General features: G+C 29.0%; 2 protein-coding genes across 11 annotated transcripts in view; one reads left to right on the top strand and one right to left on the bottom strand.

Moving 5' to 3' along the window:
* LOC107451802 (WD repeat-containing protein 76) overlaps window positions 1-3,046 on the top strand; it is a 30,666-nt gene extending 27,620 nt beyond the window's left edge. For all 10 annotated transcript variants that reach the window (XM_071185229.1, XM_016068045.3, XM_016068037.4 and 7 more), the window contains 3 exons: window positions 415-558; window positions 1,495-1,548; window positions 2,661-3,046. In XM_071185229.1, coding sequence (XP_071041330.1) covers window positions 415-558; window positions 1,495-1,548; window positions 2,661-2,931 — 469 coding nt within the window. In that variant the 3' untranslated portion in view covers window positions 2,932-3,046. The remainder of the gene's footprint in view (window positions 1-414; window positions 559-1,494; window positions 1,549-2,660) is intronic.
* A 6,605-nt stretch (window positions 3,047-9,651) lies between these two features.
* The window catches only part of LOC110282549 (WD repeat-containing protein 76-like), a gene marked incomplete in the record, with an annotated part of 51,910 nt that continues 43,877 nt past the window's right edge, over window positions 9,652-17,684 (bottom strand). The window contains 2 exon segments of the mRNA XM_071185224.1: window positions 9,652-10,046; window positions 15,218-15,250. Of these exon segments, the coding sequence (XP_071041325.1) occupies window positions 9,785-10,046; window positions 15,218-15,250 (295 nt within the window).

Genomic DNA, 17,684 nt, shown 5'->3' with positions numbered 1-17,684 from the left:
TTATTTTTAATACGCACATATATTTTTATAAATTCTCTAAAATGTTCTACAAAGCTCTTCATTTTAAATTAATTTAGTTAAAAGATATGTTTTTATTCATATTTATAATTTTTTTTTTGTTGATAAATTTATACTTATAATACATTATCAATAATTAATTATATTAGAATTCACAAAGAAAACGGCAAAAAGAGGGAAGTCAAGGAAATTATCTACTTATCTATAGGATTATTGTTAACATTCTATTCACAGCCCCACTTATAGTTGTTAATAATTATGCAATTTATTTACTGTGGCTTAAGTATGTATAAAATTTAATCTTTAAAGCGAAAGGTTAAGTTGTATTTTTTATTTGCTTATTTATAATTTAATATATCCTAATAATTTTTTTAAATGAAAATATTTTTCTTTCAGAAACATGAAACTATGGGATTTGCGTAAGTTGCAGAAAAAAGCCATAATTGATGTTTGTCACCACAAACGCACGATTGCATCGGCTTTCTTTTCACCTGTCACAGGAAAATACATTCTCACAACTTCAGCAGATGACTCATTATGGTAAGTATAAAAAATATTTATGTTCTGTGCCTTTTTTTTCTCATGAAGAAGAAGAATTTTTAAGATCTTCTAGAATTTTCAAACCATATTAGTGGAATGACTGAAATCTTTTAAAAACCATGAATTGTCGGTGTTTTCCTTGTAAATTCTCTTCAGACTAAATATTTGCAGGGATAGAACAGCTAATAGTGCCAAAGTACTCCAATATAAAATATTTTCTCTAAGTTGCTAAAAAAAGCTGTTTTATACCAAACCGTGCCAATTACTCCAAAGCTCTAATAAAAAAAAGATAAATTTATTACAATTAGGCACTGAATTTTAGTGCAAAAATCAGTTCTGTTTGGACCAAAGGGGCAAACAATTTTCAGTTGTGCACTGGTTTACGTGTAAAAAGCAAAACCTCTAGGACATCATAAAGAGATAAAATGGAGAAACTCTTTTTGAAGAAGAGCAATCATGCATTCATTGGATGCGATATCTTAATAAAGTAGTCAAAAGAATCAATGTGTAGTGATAATAACCAAACATAAACCTTTCAACATATAAAAAAAAAAATGTTTTATGGATTATCATTTAAATGTTTTACATTCTGTTACTGTTATAGAAAAAAAACCTCTGGTATTACAGAAAAGTAGCTCCAATGGTTGACATCATTGTATTATGTTAAATCAGCTTTAGCTTTCAAATTTTTGACCTAAGTTCTAAGTATCTTTTTGGAGAGTAGATGAAATTTTTCATCTTTGTAGAATTTGTGCATAATTTAAATCTGTTAAAAATTCAAATTATAAAATGCCAAACTTGCATCAAGATACATAAAGTGTTCTAACAAGTTATGAATTTTTTAATCGCAATGAGTTAATTAGGCTTTAGTTTCATTTATGTATACTTTTCCCACTACGTGAAATTAGCTTTAATTTTATTTATCTTTCTTTACAGTATTTTTGACAGTTCAAACATAGGAAAAGAAATATTGCACAAGAAGTCTATAAAGTAAGTTATTTCTTTAAAAATATTACTATTATTTTACTAAATTGTGCTATGTGTCGAATTATTTTTCTGTTTGAAACATGCTCTCTGAATTCAATTATTCCAACAACAAAATTTTTTTTAATATTATATGGTATAAGCTCGAAAATACAGGAAGGTCCAGATTTTAGATATCTTACTTAAACTATAGAAGCTTTAAGTTCACTAAATGCGCATGTGTAGACCTCCGACGTTGATCGTAACAACTTTAAATGATGCAAAGATAAAGAGTAGTTTTAAATAATAAGATATTTTAATCAACACAATTGATTACTGTTAACTAAATTATTTCTTAAACATATAAAAAATTTAAGTTTAATCGATTTCATTCTATGATTGCTTATTTTTTTCTTTTACATTATAAAGTAGCATTAACCCTTGTTCATCTAAGTCATCAAAGGAAACTAATTTTTCTTCATCTAAAGCTTCCTCTTATGTATCTCTTTACGGTCATTTTTATTTCATCACTAACCATGTGATTGATGATGGTAATCTACCTTCACATTATAGAAATTTTGGGATTTAAGAAATCTGGTTTTTGGAGGTTGTATTATAGTTAAATATCTTTGTGGCTAATTTTATAAAGCATTTGCTTAGCCACAATTGATAAATGGAAAGACATCCAAAATATTGCCCAAGCTTAATTATTTTGTAAAATTACTTTTCAGTTTGAAATAGCCTGAATTCCTTGTTCACAAGAATTATGTCACTGTTGGTAATCATTTATATACCAAATTTTAAAAACTTTCTGACGGTTGGTACAACAAGTTATAGCCTGCAAAAAATATTGCACAGGTCTATATTGTTTTATAGAATTATATTTCATTTTAAATTATTTATAATTAAAAACAGGCTCTTGTTTGAATTCCTAATTGTTAATAATTGTTCGACATCTAAGTACCAAATGATATGTTTGATACAACATACGATAGCATTCAAAATATCATATCCAAAGGGTTAAAATGGTAATATTTCAATCCCAATTTACTTAAAGACATGTGTTGCTATTAAATCTGTCTTTAAAATAAAATGTTAAATTTGAAATGTAAATAAGAAATATTATTTTATCTATTTAGGCACAACAATTGGACTGGTAGATGGCTAACCCCATTTAAAGCAACCTGGTTACCTCATTCTGATGAATTATTTTCAGTGGGTTCAATGAACTATCCAAGGCGAATTGAAATCTTTAATGCCAATGGAAATAATGTTTTCAACTTCAAGAATGATGAATACTTAAATTCAGTAACATCAATTAATGAGTTTCATCCCTCACTCAATGTTTTAGCGGGTGGAAATTCAAGTGGAAAAGTTTTTATCTTCACAGATACACAGCTGAACTACTAAGATTGCTGAGCACTTAATTACTTATGCTAAGATTGTTGAGCATTTTATTACTTGTATCAAATTGTATAAAAGTGTAATATTTTTCATTTAATAAATTTTTATCATATATTTTTAACTAACTGAATTCATTTTCTTTGTAGGGATGTTAAAAAAAAGGGTAAAAATTGAGAAATAGATAATCAAATGACAAAATATAAAGGTAGGAATAAAAGGTCAATATGTTTCAAGCATTTACAAGGAGTGAATGAGATGAAACATAAATGCCAATGGAAAAGTAAAGGTGAGAAACAAAATTGGACAAACCACAGAGAGGCAAATCAAGGTAAAATGCATTTCCAAGTGTTATGGAAAGGTGGTGTGGAACTAATGTCGTTGTCATCATTAGTTCCTCTCTCCATAGCATGACGTAATTCATTTTCCTCTTGTTCTGTTTGTCATCCTTTTTTCTCTCTAACTTAACCTTTTAAATTCCAAATCACTTGTTTCTTCTCATTCACATCTGACAAGTTTTGAAAATGACCGTCTGTTTTTTGAGCACGTAAAACGTGTTGACATTATTTTCAATTTTTATATTTTGGAAGAGATGAGAGTTTTTAATCAAGTAATTCCTAAATTAGTTTATTTGCTTTTTTTGGTGGCCTTGCATTTTAAGAAGTTCATTAAAATGAAGTAAACTATCTTCAGAATCATTTGGCATGATGTAAATATTTAAGCAAAATTTACTATGCTGCTGTATTTTTCTTTTGGGTTGGGAAAGCCATATTCAACTTATATTGGGTACATACTTGGGTGTCTACATTAAAATACTTGGTTAGCCATCAAAATAGCACCAATTGCCAAAATTAATTAGCCCCCACAGGTGCAAAGAATGGCAATTTTTGCAGTTCTCTTAAACAACTAAGTACTTTTACTATACATTTTAAATTAATTTGTTTTATAGAAACATGTTTTATAAGTGTAACTATAAACAGATATCTTTAGAAATACTTAATTGTATGTTTTATTTATGTCAATTATAATATATTTAACCCAGATTAAATATTTTATTGTGATTAATTTTTATTAAAAAATTACATCCAATTATAATGGTTAGATTTTATTTTAAAATATAAAAATAGGTTCTATTATTAAAATTTAAAAGAATAATTGAATTTAGTTTTGACTAACAATAAAGATTTCATTGTGCTAAAGTACAATAAAATTGCATGAACATGCAATTTTATTGTACTTTATGAATGAATATGCAGCAGGGTTGCCACTCCACAAAGAAAACCTGGAGAATACATGTAATTTGATATTCATCTAAATTAATAGGGCATTTTGAATTTTCCCTGTCAACTGGGAAAATATAGGAATTTTGTTTATTTTCTTATCAAAAATGCTGCCCTATCAAAACTTCATGAAATATAAAAAAAATAGTCCAGTTATACTATTTTATTTACTACAGTCTTTTTTTTTTTTTTTTAAGTATGATAAACTGTTCCCTAATTCTCAAAGTTTCTCCAGCAGTTAAAAGTAGTATAGTTATCTTAATATAGCTAGAACATGAGCAGAAAGATATTATGTCTCCTCTTAATATACATAGTATATATGTACAAAGAAAAAACACGGGGAATTTTTTTCGCACAACTGAGTTGCAACCCTGATTAATCAGCATTTTTTTTTTTGCATCATACCTAAAATGATCCAGTAACAGTAAAACAAAATATGTATCCCTAACTTGTGTAAGCTTATGTTAAGATTTTCATTAATTAAACTTCAGCATTAATAGTATTAGAATTGAATATTAAATTTAAAACCTGATATACTCTATAAAGAAAAAGAAATGTAATTGATAGCAGGGATTTCTAGAATATTCTACAAAAGAAATTGTAGTAAAACTATTTCACTTTTAATTTTTTGGGAGGAATAAATTATCTGTGACAGTTACTTCAATTATTGATTACAACAAATATATTTTGGCTCGTAAATTTGTAATATCTAGTAGTTAAGTACATTTTATTCCTTCCTAAAAGAGCCTAGAAGCGAAAGATTTTTACTGCCAGTTATTTCTCTTACAGATAATTTATATCCCACCAAATGATACCACTAATTTTGAGTGTTTAAAAGTTGCATATAGGTAGCAATGAGGTTAGCATAAGACAAAACTAATCAAATTAACATATGGCAGTAATAAACATTTACAACTGTTGTTGTAGTTCATTTACGTCACACTAGAACTGCCCAATGGGCTATTGGCGGCGGTCTGGGGATGATCCGAAGACATGCCATCAATTTTGTTCCTCTGCAGAGGGGATGGCACCCTCGCTTCGGTAGCCAGACTACCTGCACGCGAAGTTGAGCACTTTACAGTATGGCAGTAAATGGCGGGATCAGGGATGAGAAGTTTAACGAGGAACAATACCACACACCCTCGGTCCCTATGCAGACTGATCCAAGTGGTCACCCACTCGCAGACTGACCGCAGCCAGTGATGCTTGACTTCGGTGATCTGCCGGGAACCGTGTCTTAACGATCAGTCCACTACGGGACACATTTACAACTGAAGAGATATACTTAGTAAACAATATTGCAATTCTAGTCATAAATTTTACTTTGGGATTAGTCTAAAAGCAAATAAATTGCTTATGGGTGAAAAAAATGAGATATTCATAAAACATTTAACTTTTGACATTTTTACAATAGACTTGAAGAATTATAGGTGCAACAACTATTTCATAAATGTTACAAATTAGAAAAAGCTTGGTTTCTTACCTCTTGTACCAGAACTTCACAATGGGCTATTGGCAACGGTTTGGAAAACATCTATCCCTGAGATTGATTTGAAGGCGCTACGCCATCTCAATTTTGATCCTTTGTATAGGGGTAGCTCCCCCACTTTTGTAGCTAGACGACCAGTGTACAAATTCAAATACCTTATGTTAGAACAGTTGAACAGGCTGATTTAAGTATTCATACAGTCACTGACCACAGCTAGTAATACTTAATTTCAGTGATCTACTGGAAAATGTCTTGCGATCAGTCCACTATGGGACTCAGCACTGACAGAAAAAAATAGTCCATATCAGCAGATTTGGAATAGTTGGGTGTATTTATCCCCCATCCAATGGAGCAGGGGTGGCCAAGCTCCTTGATAGTCGAGCCATTTTTCAAAATTTGAAATTTTTCACAAGCCACAATTAAATACGTATTTAAAAGGTATGCAAAAAAGGTCTTAAAATTTTTTTTTACATAAATTATATTGAGAACATATAAGCAAAAGTACAAAATATGTGTATTGAATTTAAATATTAAAAATTAAACACATTTATTTTACTTGATAATTCTTTAAAATTTGGTGAATAATTGGTGACAGCACTTCTCAGTAATACTTTCAGATGCTAGTTAGTTAATTCTGATCGGTTTTTGGATTTCACGAATTTTAAAGTGGAATAAAATGATTCACATAAGTACGTTGTTCCGAATATTGAATTAATTCTACAATCAGCATTTTTTAATTCAGGATACTTCGATTCTGGTTCAAATTTCCAAAATTCAGTAATCAACGTCGACTTATATTTTAATTGTAGAGCTTGATCTTCTTGCATCTCTATTAATTCTAATTCTCCAGATGCTTTCTGTCAATTATATTGGAAATGGAAAACTCACCTTGAATTGAACAACGTTGCACTTAGTCTTTCATACTTGTTCTCAGTAATTTAAAAGACATTTTGAAACACATACGGAACGATAATAACTTTTTAAAATATAATATCACAAAAATTAAAAGGGAACTCGGGTACATTTATCAAGAGCCACAAATAATCCATCAAACAGCCGCAGGTTGGCCACCTCTGCAATAAGAGTAATAAAAATAACTAAATTCACTTGTCTAGTGATTCCATTTAAGAGCTATATGCTAAGAGCTATATGCACAGAGGGAACACGAAAAACATGTTATGATACGTCCTTTAGGATATATAATTTAACATAGATTTTAAAAAAATAGTGGGCCAGCAGATGTATGTAAGTAAAATCATAACCAAATTTTAAATACATATGAACGAAAATCGTATTCTTATCAATTTCTTTTCTATTTTTTTTTTTTTTAGTATTTTTCTATTGTAACGAATTACGTTGTTACTCTTATTTGATGCAGGTGTTTAATCTGTCATAATTAAAAGCCTTATTTGTTCAAAACTCCACTTGTTTTAAAATTTTTTGTTTCTTTCTATCAATCGATAGCGAGAAGAGTTTTGAATGTGCATATTGATCAATAATCTATTGTTACGAAAATTTTCAGTACTCTGGAATTTTTTTTGGCAAATAAAAAAAAACTTTTAATGGCAAGATTTTTAGAAGTATGAATTGAGGGGCTTTTCATTACTTTAACGTCTCGCAAATACAGATTTATCAATTCAAAATAATGTAATTTATATATCTTTTTCATTTGATTTAAAAATAATTGAATTTTATAATTCAATAATCTCAGAATTGTGAAATAAAATAAAATGTAGGGCATATAACATTTTACTTTTGACGAAAATGTTTAGCTCAAAATGAATTAATTTTTTTTTCTTTATAAAAATACAAAACTAAATAATGATTCTCTACACATCTTTATCAGTTCAATATAATCAATAATATAAATCTTGTAAATATTTTTGTTTACTATACATTTATTTATACCTAATATTTTTATAAATCTAAAAAATCCCCCCCCCTAGTTAATAACTTAAGTTTAATCAACTATAATTTGTTTACATAATTGAATAAAGTGGTTATTAATTTAAAATATAGAATTAGCTATTCTATATAGAATACATTTAAAATAGGGTTTAATTTTATGTATACCTATCTATATATAGNATTTTTGTTTACTGTACATTTATTTATACATAATTTTTTTATAAATCTAAAAAATCCCCCCCCCCCTAGTTAATAGCTTAAGTTTAATCAACTATAATTTTTTTACATAATTGAATAAAGTGGTTATTAATTTAAAATATAGAATTAGCTATTCTATATTGAATACATTTAAAATAGGGTTTAATTTTATGTATATCTATCTATATATAGATATGAAGAACTTTAAACAATAGGCAGAAAAATTTTTACTAATAATGCACATTTTCTAATTATGTTTAAAAAAAATTAATACTTCAAAAAATCTATAAATGATTAGGATTAACTATAGAGCAAGTCTAAAAGTAATAACCTTAAAATTTGACATACATGTGTTATAATAATAGTGTGTTTAAAATATTGAAATTAGAAAACAAGTGAAACTGCCGAAAAGCTCCACCCCATGCTGTGAATTCCAATCCTTGTGACATACCTTATCTCCCTTCTAAATTTGAAACAACTCTACTGAATCACCTAGTTTATATAATTCTAAAGCAACTAGTCACAAAAATATCCACATTTTTGCAGGATTTAGTTGCTTTTACTTGTAGAAAAAACTAAATGTACTTTTTTTAGTTACATAAAATAATCGACAACAAATCTATTCTTTTAAAATTTAACTCAAATAATCATTTGGATTAAGATGGAAAATTTATTTTTTATAACCAAAATAATTTATTTTTTGTTCTTTAACATTAAAAGTAAATTTCACATATGCTTTTCAAATACAGTAAAACATCATTTATACTTCTTTCATGGGACTAATACAAATAGGCGTATAATTTGAAAGATGTTTCTCTCAAAATTGATAGAAGTTCAAGAATTTCATTACAAAATAATGATTTTGATAACGCACTTAATACTATTGATATTATTTGGCACTTAATATTATTGATATAGAACATAAATAATCCCCGGATTTTTGTCTTATCACCGATAGGAAAGTAATACCAGAAGAGGTAATCATTGTTAAAATTAGCTTTAAGTATAAAAAACAGAAAAAAATTCTAAGTTTAAAATTTGCTCCACTGGCAAAAAAATGGTATCTTTAAATTTGATACAGCAAGTTCTGTAACAGTAAACAATTGACCCTCTCTTTGCTAAAAGCACCAGATAGTATTAAGAAGGAAAATTTTCAGCCAAAAAAAAAAAATTTATAATGATGGCTCAATTTCTTTAAAAGAAAAATAAATGTTAAGCACTTAGTCCAAAAATATGCACTGATCTTTGCTTATTTTTGTAAAATAAAATTAGGCAAGATTAAGCACTTTTAAGGTGCATACATACCAACCCTGTAATTTATTTATTTTCAAGTAAAAAATTTTAGCCATAATTTTTTTCAAAAAAACTTTCGGGAAATACGTAATTATAAGAGATACATATTAATATCCATTTGAAACAAGAAACATTAAGAGAGTTAGAAAGTTTAATTTGCACAACAAATAAATTTTTACTCTCATCTTATTAAAAGCATGAACTTCAAAGGGAAAAAAACTGAAATAAAAAGAATGTGGCTGTATAGTTTAAATATATAGTTACATGAACGTTATATAGTTTAAATATGCGGTTATTAAATATGTTTATGGTTGTGAACTTTGAGAAAAATATATTTATAACTTAAAATTATCTTTTTTTTTAAAGAAATAAATAATAAAAAAATCATATAGTTACTACTATCAGGCAGGCCACACACTAAGGAGGCAAGTAGTAAGACAGAGGCACACAGGCGAAGAATTCCTATACTTTTGTTAGGATGTGCAGAGGTGATGTGCGCATGTCTTCCTCGGTTTATAGCTAATTTTAAAATCAGATGTTCTATTGATACATAAATAAATGTATAAAAGTATGTGATATTTATTTTTAAATGTCGCAAGAAGTAATGTTCTGAACATAAATAACAATAAATAAATTACAACATTTTTAGACAATTTCAACATTTGAATCCAAGTTTTAAAATATTTTCAATGCTTTATGTACAAATTTCTTTCATATATAAATGTATCTTAGATTTATAATTAAATGCATTGAATGAAACTGCAAGCATATTATGAACAGGATGAACTTCCTGAAATACCAGTATTCCTCCTGAATTATTTAAACTACTGATTTGCTTTCCATCGTTACTTTCCATGATGATTGTTTTCTTCTGTACGTTATTACTCACAATAAAAGCACTATCAGATCTAGGCAACCAGTCTGCTCTTGTGAAAAAAGTTGACTGGCTGACATAGCTAAGGAAGAAAACAAAATATTAAGAATGGGCCTGTAAATAAAAACAAAATAAGAAACATAATTATTACAGTAAAACCTTCCTTAAATATATTATATATTTAACAACCACAGCCTCCGAAGAACGACTACATGTTTGTGGTGCCGAACATCTTCCATAAATTCTACATTACCACAAAACAGCAATTTATAAACAGTCACTCGTTGCTAGCATGAATTTTGTATTAGGCTATATCTCAGTCAACTTTTTTTTTAATTTTTCACCAATTAGTTTGCAATAATTTTATCTGATCATTATTAAACATATTTCCCCTTCTCTGTTATCACATTCAAATCATAACAGTTCTTAAGCATTCTTCATACAATACAACAGTCTTGAGCCGCGATGGCTCAGGGGGTAGAACATTTGCCTTCCAATGAGGTGAACCAAGTTTGAATCCCAGCAACGGCTGGTCGATGCGAATCCGCTTCCGGCTTGCACTGACCACAGTGCTGATGTGAAATATCCTCAGTGGTAGACAGATCATGGGTTAGTGTATCCTTGCCGCTAGGCTAACAGTGGGAGGTTCTCGTTGTCTTCCTCTCCATGTAACGCAAATGACGGTTAGATCCATCAGAAGACAGTTAGATCATCCCAATGAATGGTGTTTTCTACACTAGGAAACGCTGCAAGCTCGGGACTGCCTAAATTTCCGGGTTACTGTTTCAGTTGTATTTTAAAGCCATTTGGCATCATTGTGTTTTGAGATTCTTGCAAACAATGTATTTGATTACTTATTACTTATGTTTACAATGCTAACAATACTTGTGTTTACAATACTAAAAGTGTTAACACTAACGTAAGATGGTGCACAGCTTGCAACACGAACAAACAGTAATAAACAAATGGAAAGAGGCCAAATCAAGACTGCCAAAAAAGCGAGTTATTCAAAATCTAGCAACCATGTCACCTTTTTTAATAATAAATAACAAAATAACTAAAACACATTTTCACTCCAAACTCCCCAGAATTACATAATAACATTAATATCTTATGAAAGACGGCAGATTTGAGCTCAGAAATTATCTAATTTACTTCTTTTACTGAAAACAAAATTATCCGTTTGAAAACATCGCCTATCAGAATAACATGTAGTAAGTAGCTGCAAACTTTTTAACCGGAACTAGAGTAGGTCCCGAGCTCGAGATTGTTATTGTTTACATTTCTATTGAAAACACCATCCATACTTGATCCAGGAGTTCCTTTGTCTTCTGGATTGGGTTCAAAATAACAAGGCTACGGATTTGAACATTAATAGTAGTTGTAAGCCTGAAAATTGGATCAGCTGTTCAACGGCGGTTATATAAAAAAATACAATAGTCAATCAAATTTGATAGTTCAATTATGCCTATGACAGATAAGTTGAATCTTAATAATTCTGTGGATAAGCTGAAACACAGGTATCTTGTTCTAACTATGAGCAGTTATTCCTAATGCGTCATTGGTCAGCTTTTAATGCAAGCAGTTCATAGAAATTACCAACACTTGTGCAAAATAAGAAATGGGTGCATGCACCTAACCAAAATTTGTATAACGATTTCATTTTTTTCTTTCTTAACGCTCTAGATACTGTGAAGAGTGGATGTCTGAATAATATCTTTCGTAAATGAATAATCAAAATATGAGTAATGACAACAAAGAAAATTCCTTATATTTAAAGATAAAATCAAGTTAATAAGGATAGTTGAAAATGAATAAGAGTGTGAAAATTAGCTGCACTCAATTGCTGTGTGGAAAATAAAGTTTAAGATTGCTTTTTATTGTTTGATAATGTTTATGATTTTTTATATAATTTAATTATAAATAGCAACATTAGGCATAATAATCTCGCAAGAGACCGTTGTTCTGAGGTTTTACTGTATACAGCTTGGTACATATTAACTGTCAGATTTACTTTAGAGTAGAGTATTTGTCTCACTGTTTTTGGCATAACCTTATTTATAATTATGCTGCCCAATGCGAGAGTCGCATTTTAAGAGAGAATTTCTCAAAAGTTAAGAATTTTATTACTTGTTTCATATTTTGCAAGGACATAAACTCAACCGACATTCATGTAATTTTTTGTACGAGTATAAACTTAATACTGCTCAAGCTGCATAAAATATAAACAATACAGCCTTGGTGTGAAAAACTTTGAACTAGTGATTATTCCCTATAAAACAAACCACATGGAAAACATAGAAAATCTGATACAAATGCTGCTCTGAAAGCATAGGTAGAGACAAATCTAACTGTATCTAGAAGGAAACTTGCTACTAGAACGAAAGTTGACTATACAACAATATTGCTACACTTTTCTATAGTTGGAAAGATGAGGAAAATTGGAAAAATCATTATCATATTAGCTGAGTGAAATAAGCTAGATCGATTGAGCCAATGCTCATCATTATTATAACCTTACCTCATTGAAAGCGATCTTTCGATAAAATTTTGCAGTATCCAGCTATTTTTTAATGTTTTGCTTACCGACTTTCACTCTTTAAGCATTTAACACATTCTTTGCCACTAAGAATAATATTTCCCTCTTCAGAAGCCGGATTACAAAACAGGGTTTTAATGGTTTAAATGTTCCTTATATTTTACTAGGAAAAAAAAAACGAAGAAACTTAGTATTTTCCTTCTTAGAGAGTGTTTTTTTTCCGACACTCTGGAGCGTCAGTGGCACACAGACTCAACCTGTCTTCGTGAGTGCCAATGACGCTCCAGCCCATTGTCTGATCAATATTCTCAAAAATTGCTGGCATATTGCAAAAAATAGCAGCTTAAAAGGAATAAAACGGAATACCATTCAAGTATAAGTAGTACCAATTATGAAACAATACTGAAAATATTTACAAATAATAAGCACAATATACAGATATTGGCAGTCACGCACATAAAAAAATTCAAAAAAAGTTTTGAAAACCAACCACAAAAAATAAAATAAAAATAGTGCTCCACTAACGTACCGAAACAACATCTCCATTCAATTTCTAAAGCCACACTAAACACAGAGCATATAACTTATCGTAGTCGATCGACACACTATCGCGTCGTCGGCATACCAGGAGGTGCCGCTCTGACGCGCTAGTGCGTCAGTGGCAGAGAACGTGTTAAAACAGTTTTTAAGGGCAAAACAGAATGAAAATTAAGAGAGTCTGAAAAATTCCATAACAGAGTTTATTGATTCTAAAGATTCAGAATTTCTTTAAAACAAGCACCTATTCAGTTAAATCTTGTTGGGAAAAGTATACTGAAGCAAATGGTATATATTTTTATTAAATAAACAGCGTTTGAAAAATATATGCAGTTTTATANTTCTTTTTAAGGTTATTTAAAAAAAATTTTTTAGTTGGGTTTAACTATAAAAAAACGGAATTTTGTAGCGATTCAGAAAACCGGAAAAATCAGTTATCCGGAATATCGATGGTCCCGATTGTTCCGGATAATCGGTTCCCTACTGTACTATTTTGGAACACTTCCACAAAAGCTAAAATAAGGAGAAATAATAAAATTTTCTTGGCAACACATATTTTTCACTTTGTATTATACATTCAGGTTCGTTCAAAAAGCAAATGTCATTGAGTTAATAAAAAGAAACAATTATCTACTCCATTGATACAATACATTAAATCAAGGCTCCCTAACCTTTCTTTACCTAAGAACATATTCTAGAATACCCAGCGGACAACGAGCAACAATTATATTTTTTAAATTTAAATGTACTGAAAAACATTCTTAATAATTCCTTTTAAGTTTAATACAAAACTTCTAGGACTAAAAATGAAACATTTTATTAAAATATCTATATTTATTTTTCATATTTCTAAAAAAACGCATAATAAATAAATTTATTATGTTTATAAAGAAAAGTTTTGATTTTTCAAATATATTAGAAAAACCTGCAAAAAATTTTAAAAGCAGAATGAAGCAATTTAAAAAAAAAATTAGTTTCTTCCATTTTGTTTGTAAAAGGTTTTATAAATTTCTTATTATCTTCTATCTATGAAATATTTTTATTTATTCAAGAATTTATTTATTCATTTCATTTATTAATTCATATTTTTATTTATTCATTTTACTTTTACTGTAGAGAGAAGATGTTAATAAATGGAAAAAGGACTGAAATTATTAATTGGGAAAAAAGCAAAGATTTAGAAGTTCTTATTAACCGAAAAAATTAATAAAATTATTTTTGATAGAAAAAATATGAAATAACATTAAATAATATACAAATTATTTAAACGTTATCATCACAACCATACTAACATCCTCTCAACAAAATCTTAGAAAGGTTTAAAGAGCTGCTAATTTATAACATTTAGAAAAATAATATAATAAGTGTTCAACACTACAAGAACACATTGAATCAGAGTAATGCGAAGATGTGAATAAATAAAATAAATATGACTGAAATTATTAATTGGAAGGAAAAGAAGTAAATATTTTGGACTTCTCACTAACAGAAAAATGCTTATGAGAAATTCTGACGGGAAAAACGTAGAAAAAATGCACAACATGCAGATAATTTAAAGGTAATCATCATAACCACACTTTATATCTTCCCAGCAGAACTCAGTGTGACAGTACATTTTGCTGCCATTTCATCCGCAATATTTTTATAGTGTTTGCGATGTACAAAGACGGATATGCACACAACAAATGTCCAATCAATACACTCTTGGTCAGCTGGCACGTATCTCAATGGTCATTTTTGTTCCGTCCACAAATTCAATGTCAGTCACAGGAACAATAAAACGTTTCTGCAAAATTGTTGGCATTGGAGGTGCATAAACAAATTTACTATCTCCTATGGATAACTAGTGTCAAGAAATGTTTAACACTGCAAGACAGCATTATATCAGATGGTTAAAGTCAAGTTGCCATTTAATGATATAAAATAATTTGTATGACTTTAATAAAAGAGATTTTGCCAACTTTTTATACGGCTATACATGGCTTCATTGTAACAGAGTGGCTTATCACATAAGAGTTTAAATTACTTAGAAGTAGTGGTGGATATAAACCCTATAAATCGAATTTACTAAACCAAGAATCATACATTAAAAGACTATCATTTGAAAATATTTATCCACTGACCGGAGCAAGTTAGTATCTCTGATATATTTATATATAACACATATAAAGACTTACGGTGAAGTTTTCAATTTTAGTTTCTTAGTTCTCCTATAATAAAGAAATAAGAAAAAGATTCATTATTTTTTACATAAATAGAAATGTAATCAATAAAATTGCAAGTGGCCAATTATTAACAGCATTAGCAAATATTTTTGAACAAATGATATAGTTCATAATTTTTTAGTAAAAAATATATAGCTTTCTGCTCAAAAACTTGAAATGTAATAGTCACATGTAGGAATATAGAAAAAAAGATTAAATGTCTAGAATTGCTATTTTAACTCGTACTCAGTTTTAAAATACATTTGACATGTTTCTATAGCAGTTTTATTGTTTATTATGTTGTTGCTTAAGAACTTTTTTCCTAACATAATTTTTTATAACATATCACAATTCGAGGTAATTTAAGTATACCTCAATGTTTTGACAATTAAATTTAAATTCAATTCTTTTAGACCTATAGAAAAAATTTTAAAAATTACAAAGCATTTTAAATTTTTTTGCTTGAAACATAACTGGTTTTTGATATAATTTTTTTTAAACTTAAAAAATAATTAAAGTTATAAGTGCTAATTCAATTATTATCAAATAAAAAATTTATTTCGAACTTTGTCATTTGAATTCATTTTAACAGACCTCAAAGTGGGGAGAAAAAAAATCAGGATAGTTTTTGGTGCAGTATACATTTATCAGGCAACTTTTAAAAGGGGCATACAACAAACTTAAAAGTATAATTTGTTGTACATAAGTATAATAAAAGTACATTTTATTGCAAAAGAATAATAAAAAATGCTATTTTTAGCTTCAGAGTTACATTGTTCAAAACTGGATCTATTAATGGTTTCCAGAATAATTTTTTAATGGAGCACTAAACAATTCATAACAACTTAAGACCAATACATGAAAAAAAATTAACCAGTAACAATTAGTTAATATTCCCTCATACCAATATATAATTAAAACTGAGGCACTTTTCCATTAGCCGGGTGCAAATCTCGCCAATTGTGAACCAAACGCAAGCCAAGTCGCCTAGCGAAGCGAATGACAAAACAGTCAATAGAAAAAAAGTCGAACACTTTTAACTATAAACAAATATTGTTAGCCGTTACCACACATGAACGTACTCTGTCACAAAAGACAAGACAGTTTCATTTCATGCTTCTGATCGCATATTGCATTTTTTGACAAATATAATTTTCTCTTTAATAAAAAAGAGACTGCATCTTCTTCAGTTCTGGCTAAATCCCAAATTTCCATCATTTTTTAAGACAAAAATTAAGATGCAAGAAAGAAAAGAAAACGTGCTTTGTTTTGAATGAATTCAAGGAGCACGTGGCCCCAAACTAACACTTCCCTTTATGGTTGTAAGAAATTTGGCGGAATTCTACATTATTTGGCAATTACCCACTCGCGGCCAGCTAACTAAATCAAATAATAATAATAAAACTTTTATCAAATAATTTCGGAGCAAGATTTTAATAATCTGCTCAGTGAATGTAATGCTTAACATTTTTGCATAAAAGTAATTTAGTGGATGATTCCTCACTTCATCTTTTACAAATTCTCTGATCATTAACTAGATTGGAATTGATCGTTTTAAAAATCAGATGAAAAAAGAAATGACGAAATCAGATGAAAAATTCTACCCTACAAGATTTACTTAAGCATTCTCTGAAAATAATAAATAAGAGCATGATCCCTGATTCCTCGCGATCAAAATTTGCAGACAAAATTTTTAATTTATAAGATGCCTGAATTACCTAAAAAGCTTGAAACAATTAATACTTTGGGTAAGGCTATATGCCTGACCCATGTTTGTAATTAGTGGAAGGTCCCTAAGTTTGAAATATCAAATATTGCAATTGTTATTAGCATTATTAATTAAAATAAAAAAATCTCTTGAATTAAAAGTTCAAATCTTTCAATTCTTTAAATTGATTATTTTAAAATCCACTTTTATCTTTGTTGAAAAAAGGATGTTCAACAACAAAACATTAACAAAAAAATCAGAAAGATCTGGACAACTAATAAGCACCTGCAAGATATGATGTAAAAAATTTCATAACTTATAATTTAAGACTTTTCAAACCATTATTAAATTAAATAATTTCTAAAAAAAATTCAGTTTTACGTAAAACAATCTTTGAATAATCGAGTTTTACTATTGTTTGTAATTTTTTTAGAAAAAAATTATCTAAAAAAAAAAATTTACAAATTTTTCAAATATTACAAATTTACAACTTCTAAAAAATTTTTTTTTAGAAGGCCGGGATAGCCTGGTCGGTAGGGCGCTGGGCCCATGTCCAAGAGTTTGTGGGTTCGAACCCCGCCGGCCGAATCGCAAAGTCCTCCATATTCCCGTAACAAATCAATACCTCTGGGGGTACTGAATTGGAGATCGATCGTTCTCTGATTCAGGTAAAAATTATGTATGGATGTATGAACGGGTCCGTCTTATAGACAGGTGTGACGTATGATGTGG

This window comes from Parasteatoda tepidariorum, chromosome 9, assembly GCF_043381705.1.
Source record: "Parasteatoda tepidariorum isolate YZ-2023 chromosome 9, CAS_Ptep_4.0, whole genome shotgun sequence".
Taxonomy (NCBI): domain Eukaryota; kingdom Metazoa; phylum Arthropoda; class Arachnida; order Araneae; family Theridiidae; genus Parasteatoda; species Parasteatoda tepidariorum.
The sequence above is the reverse complement of the archived record's forward strand: the minus strand, read 5'-3'. Positions and strand labels throughout refer to the sequence as shown.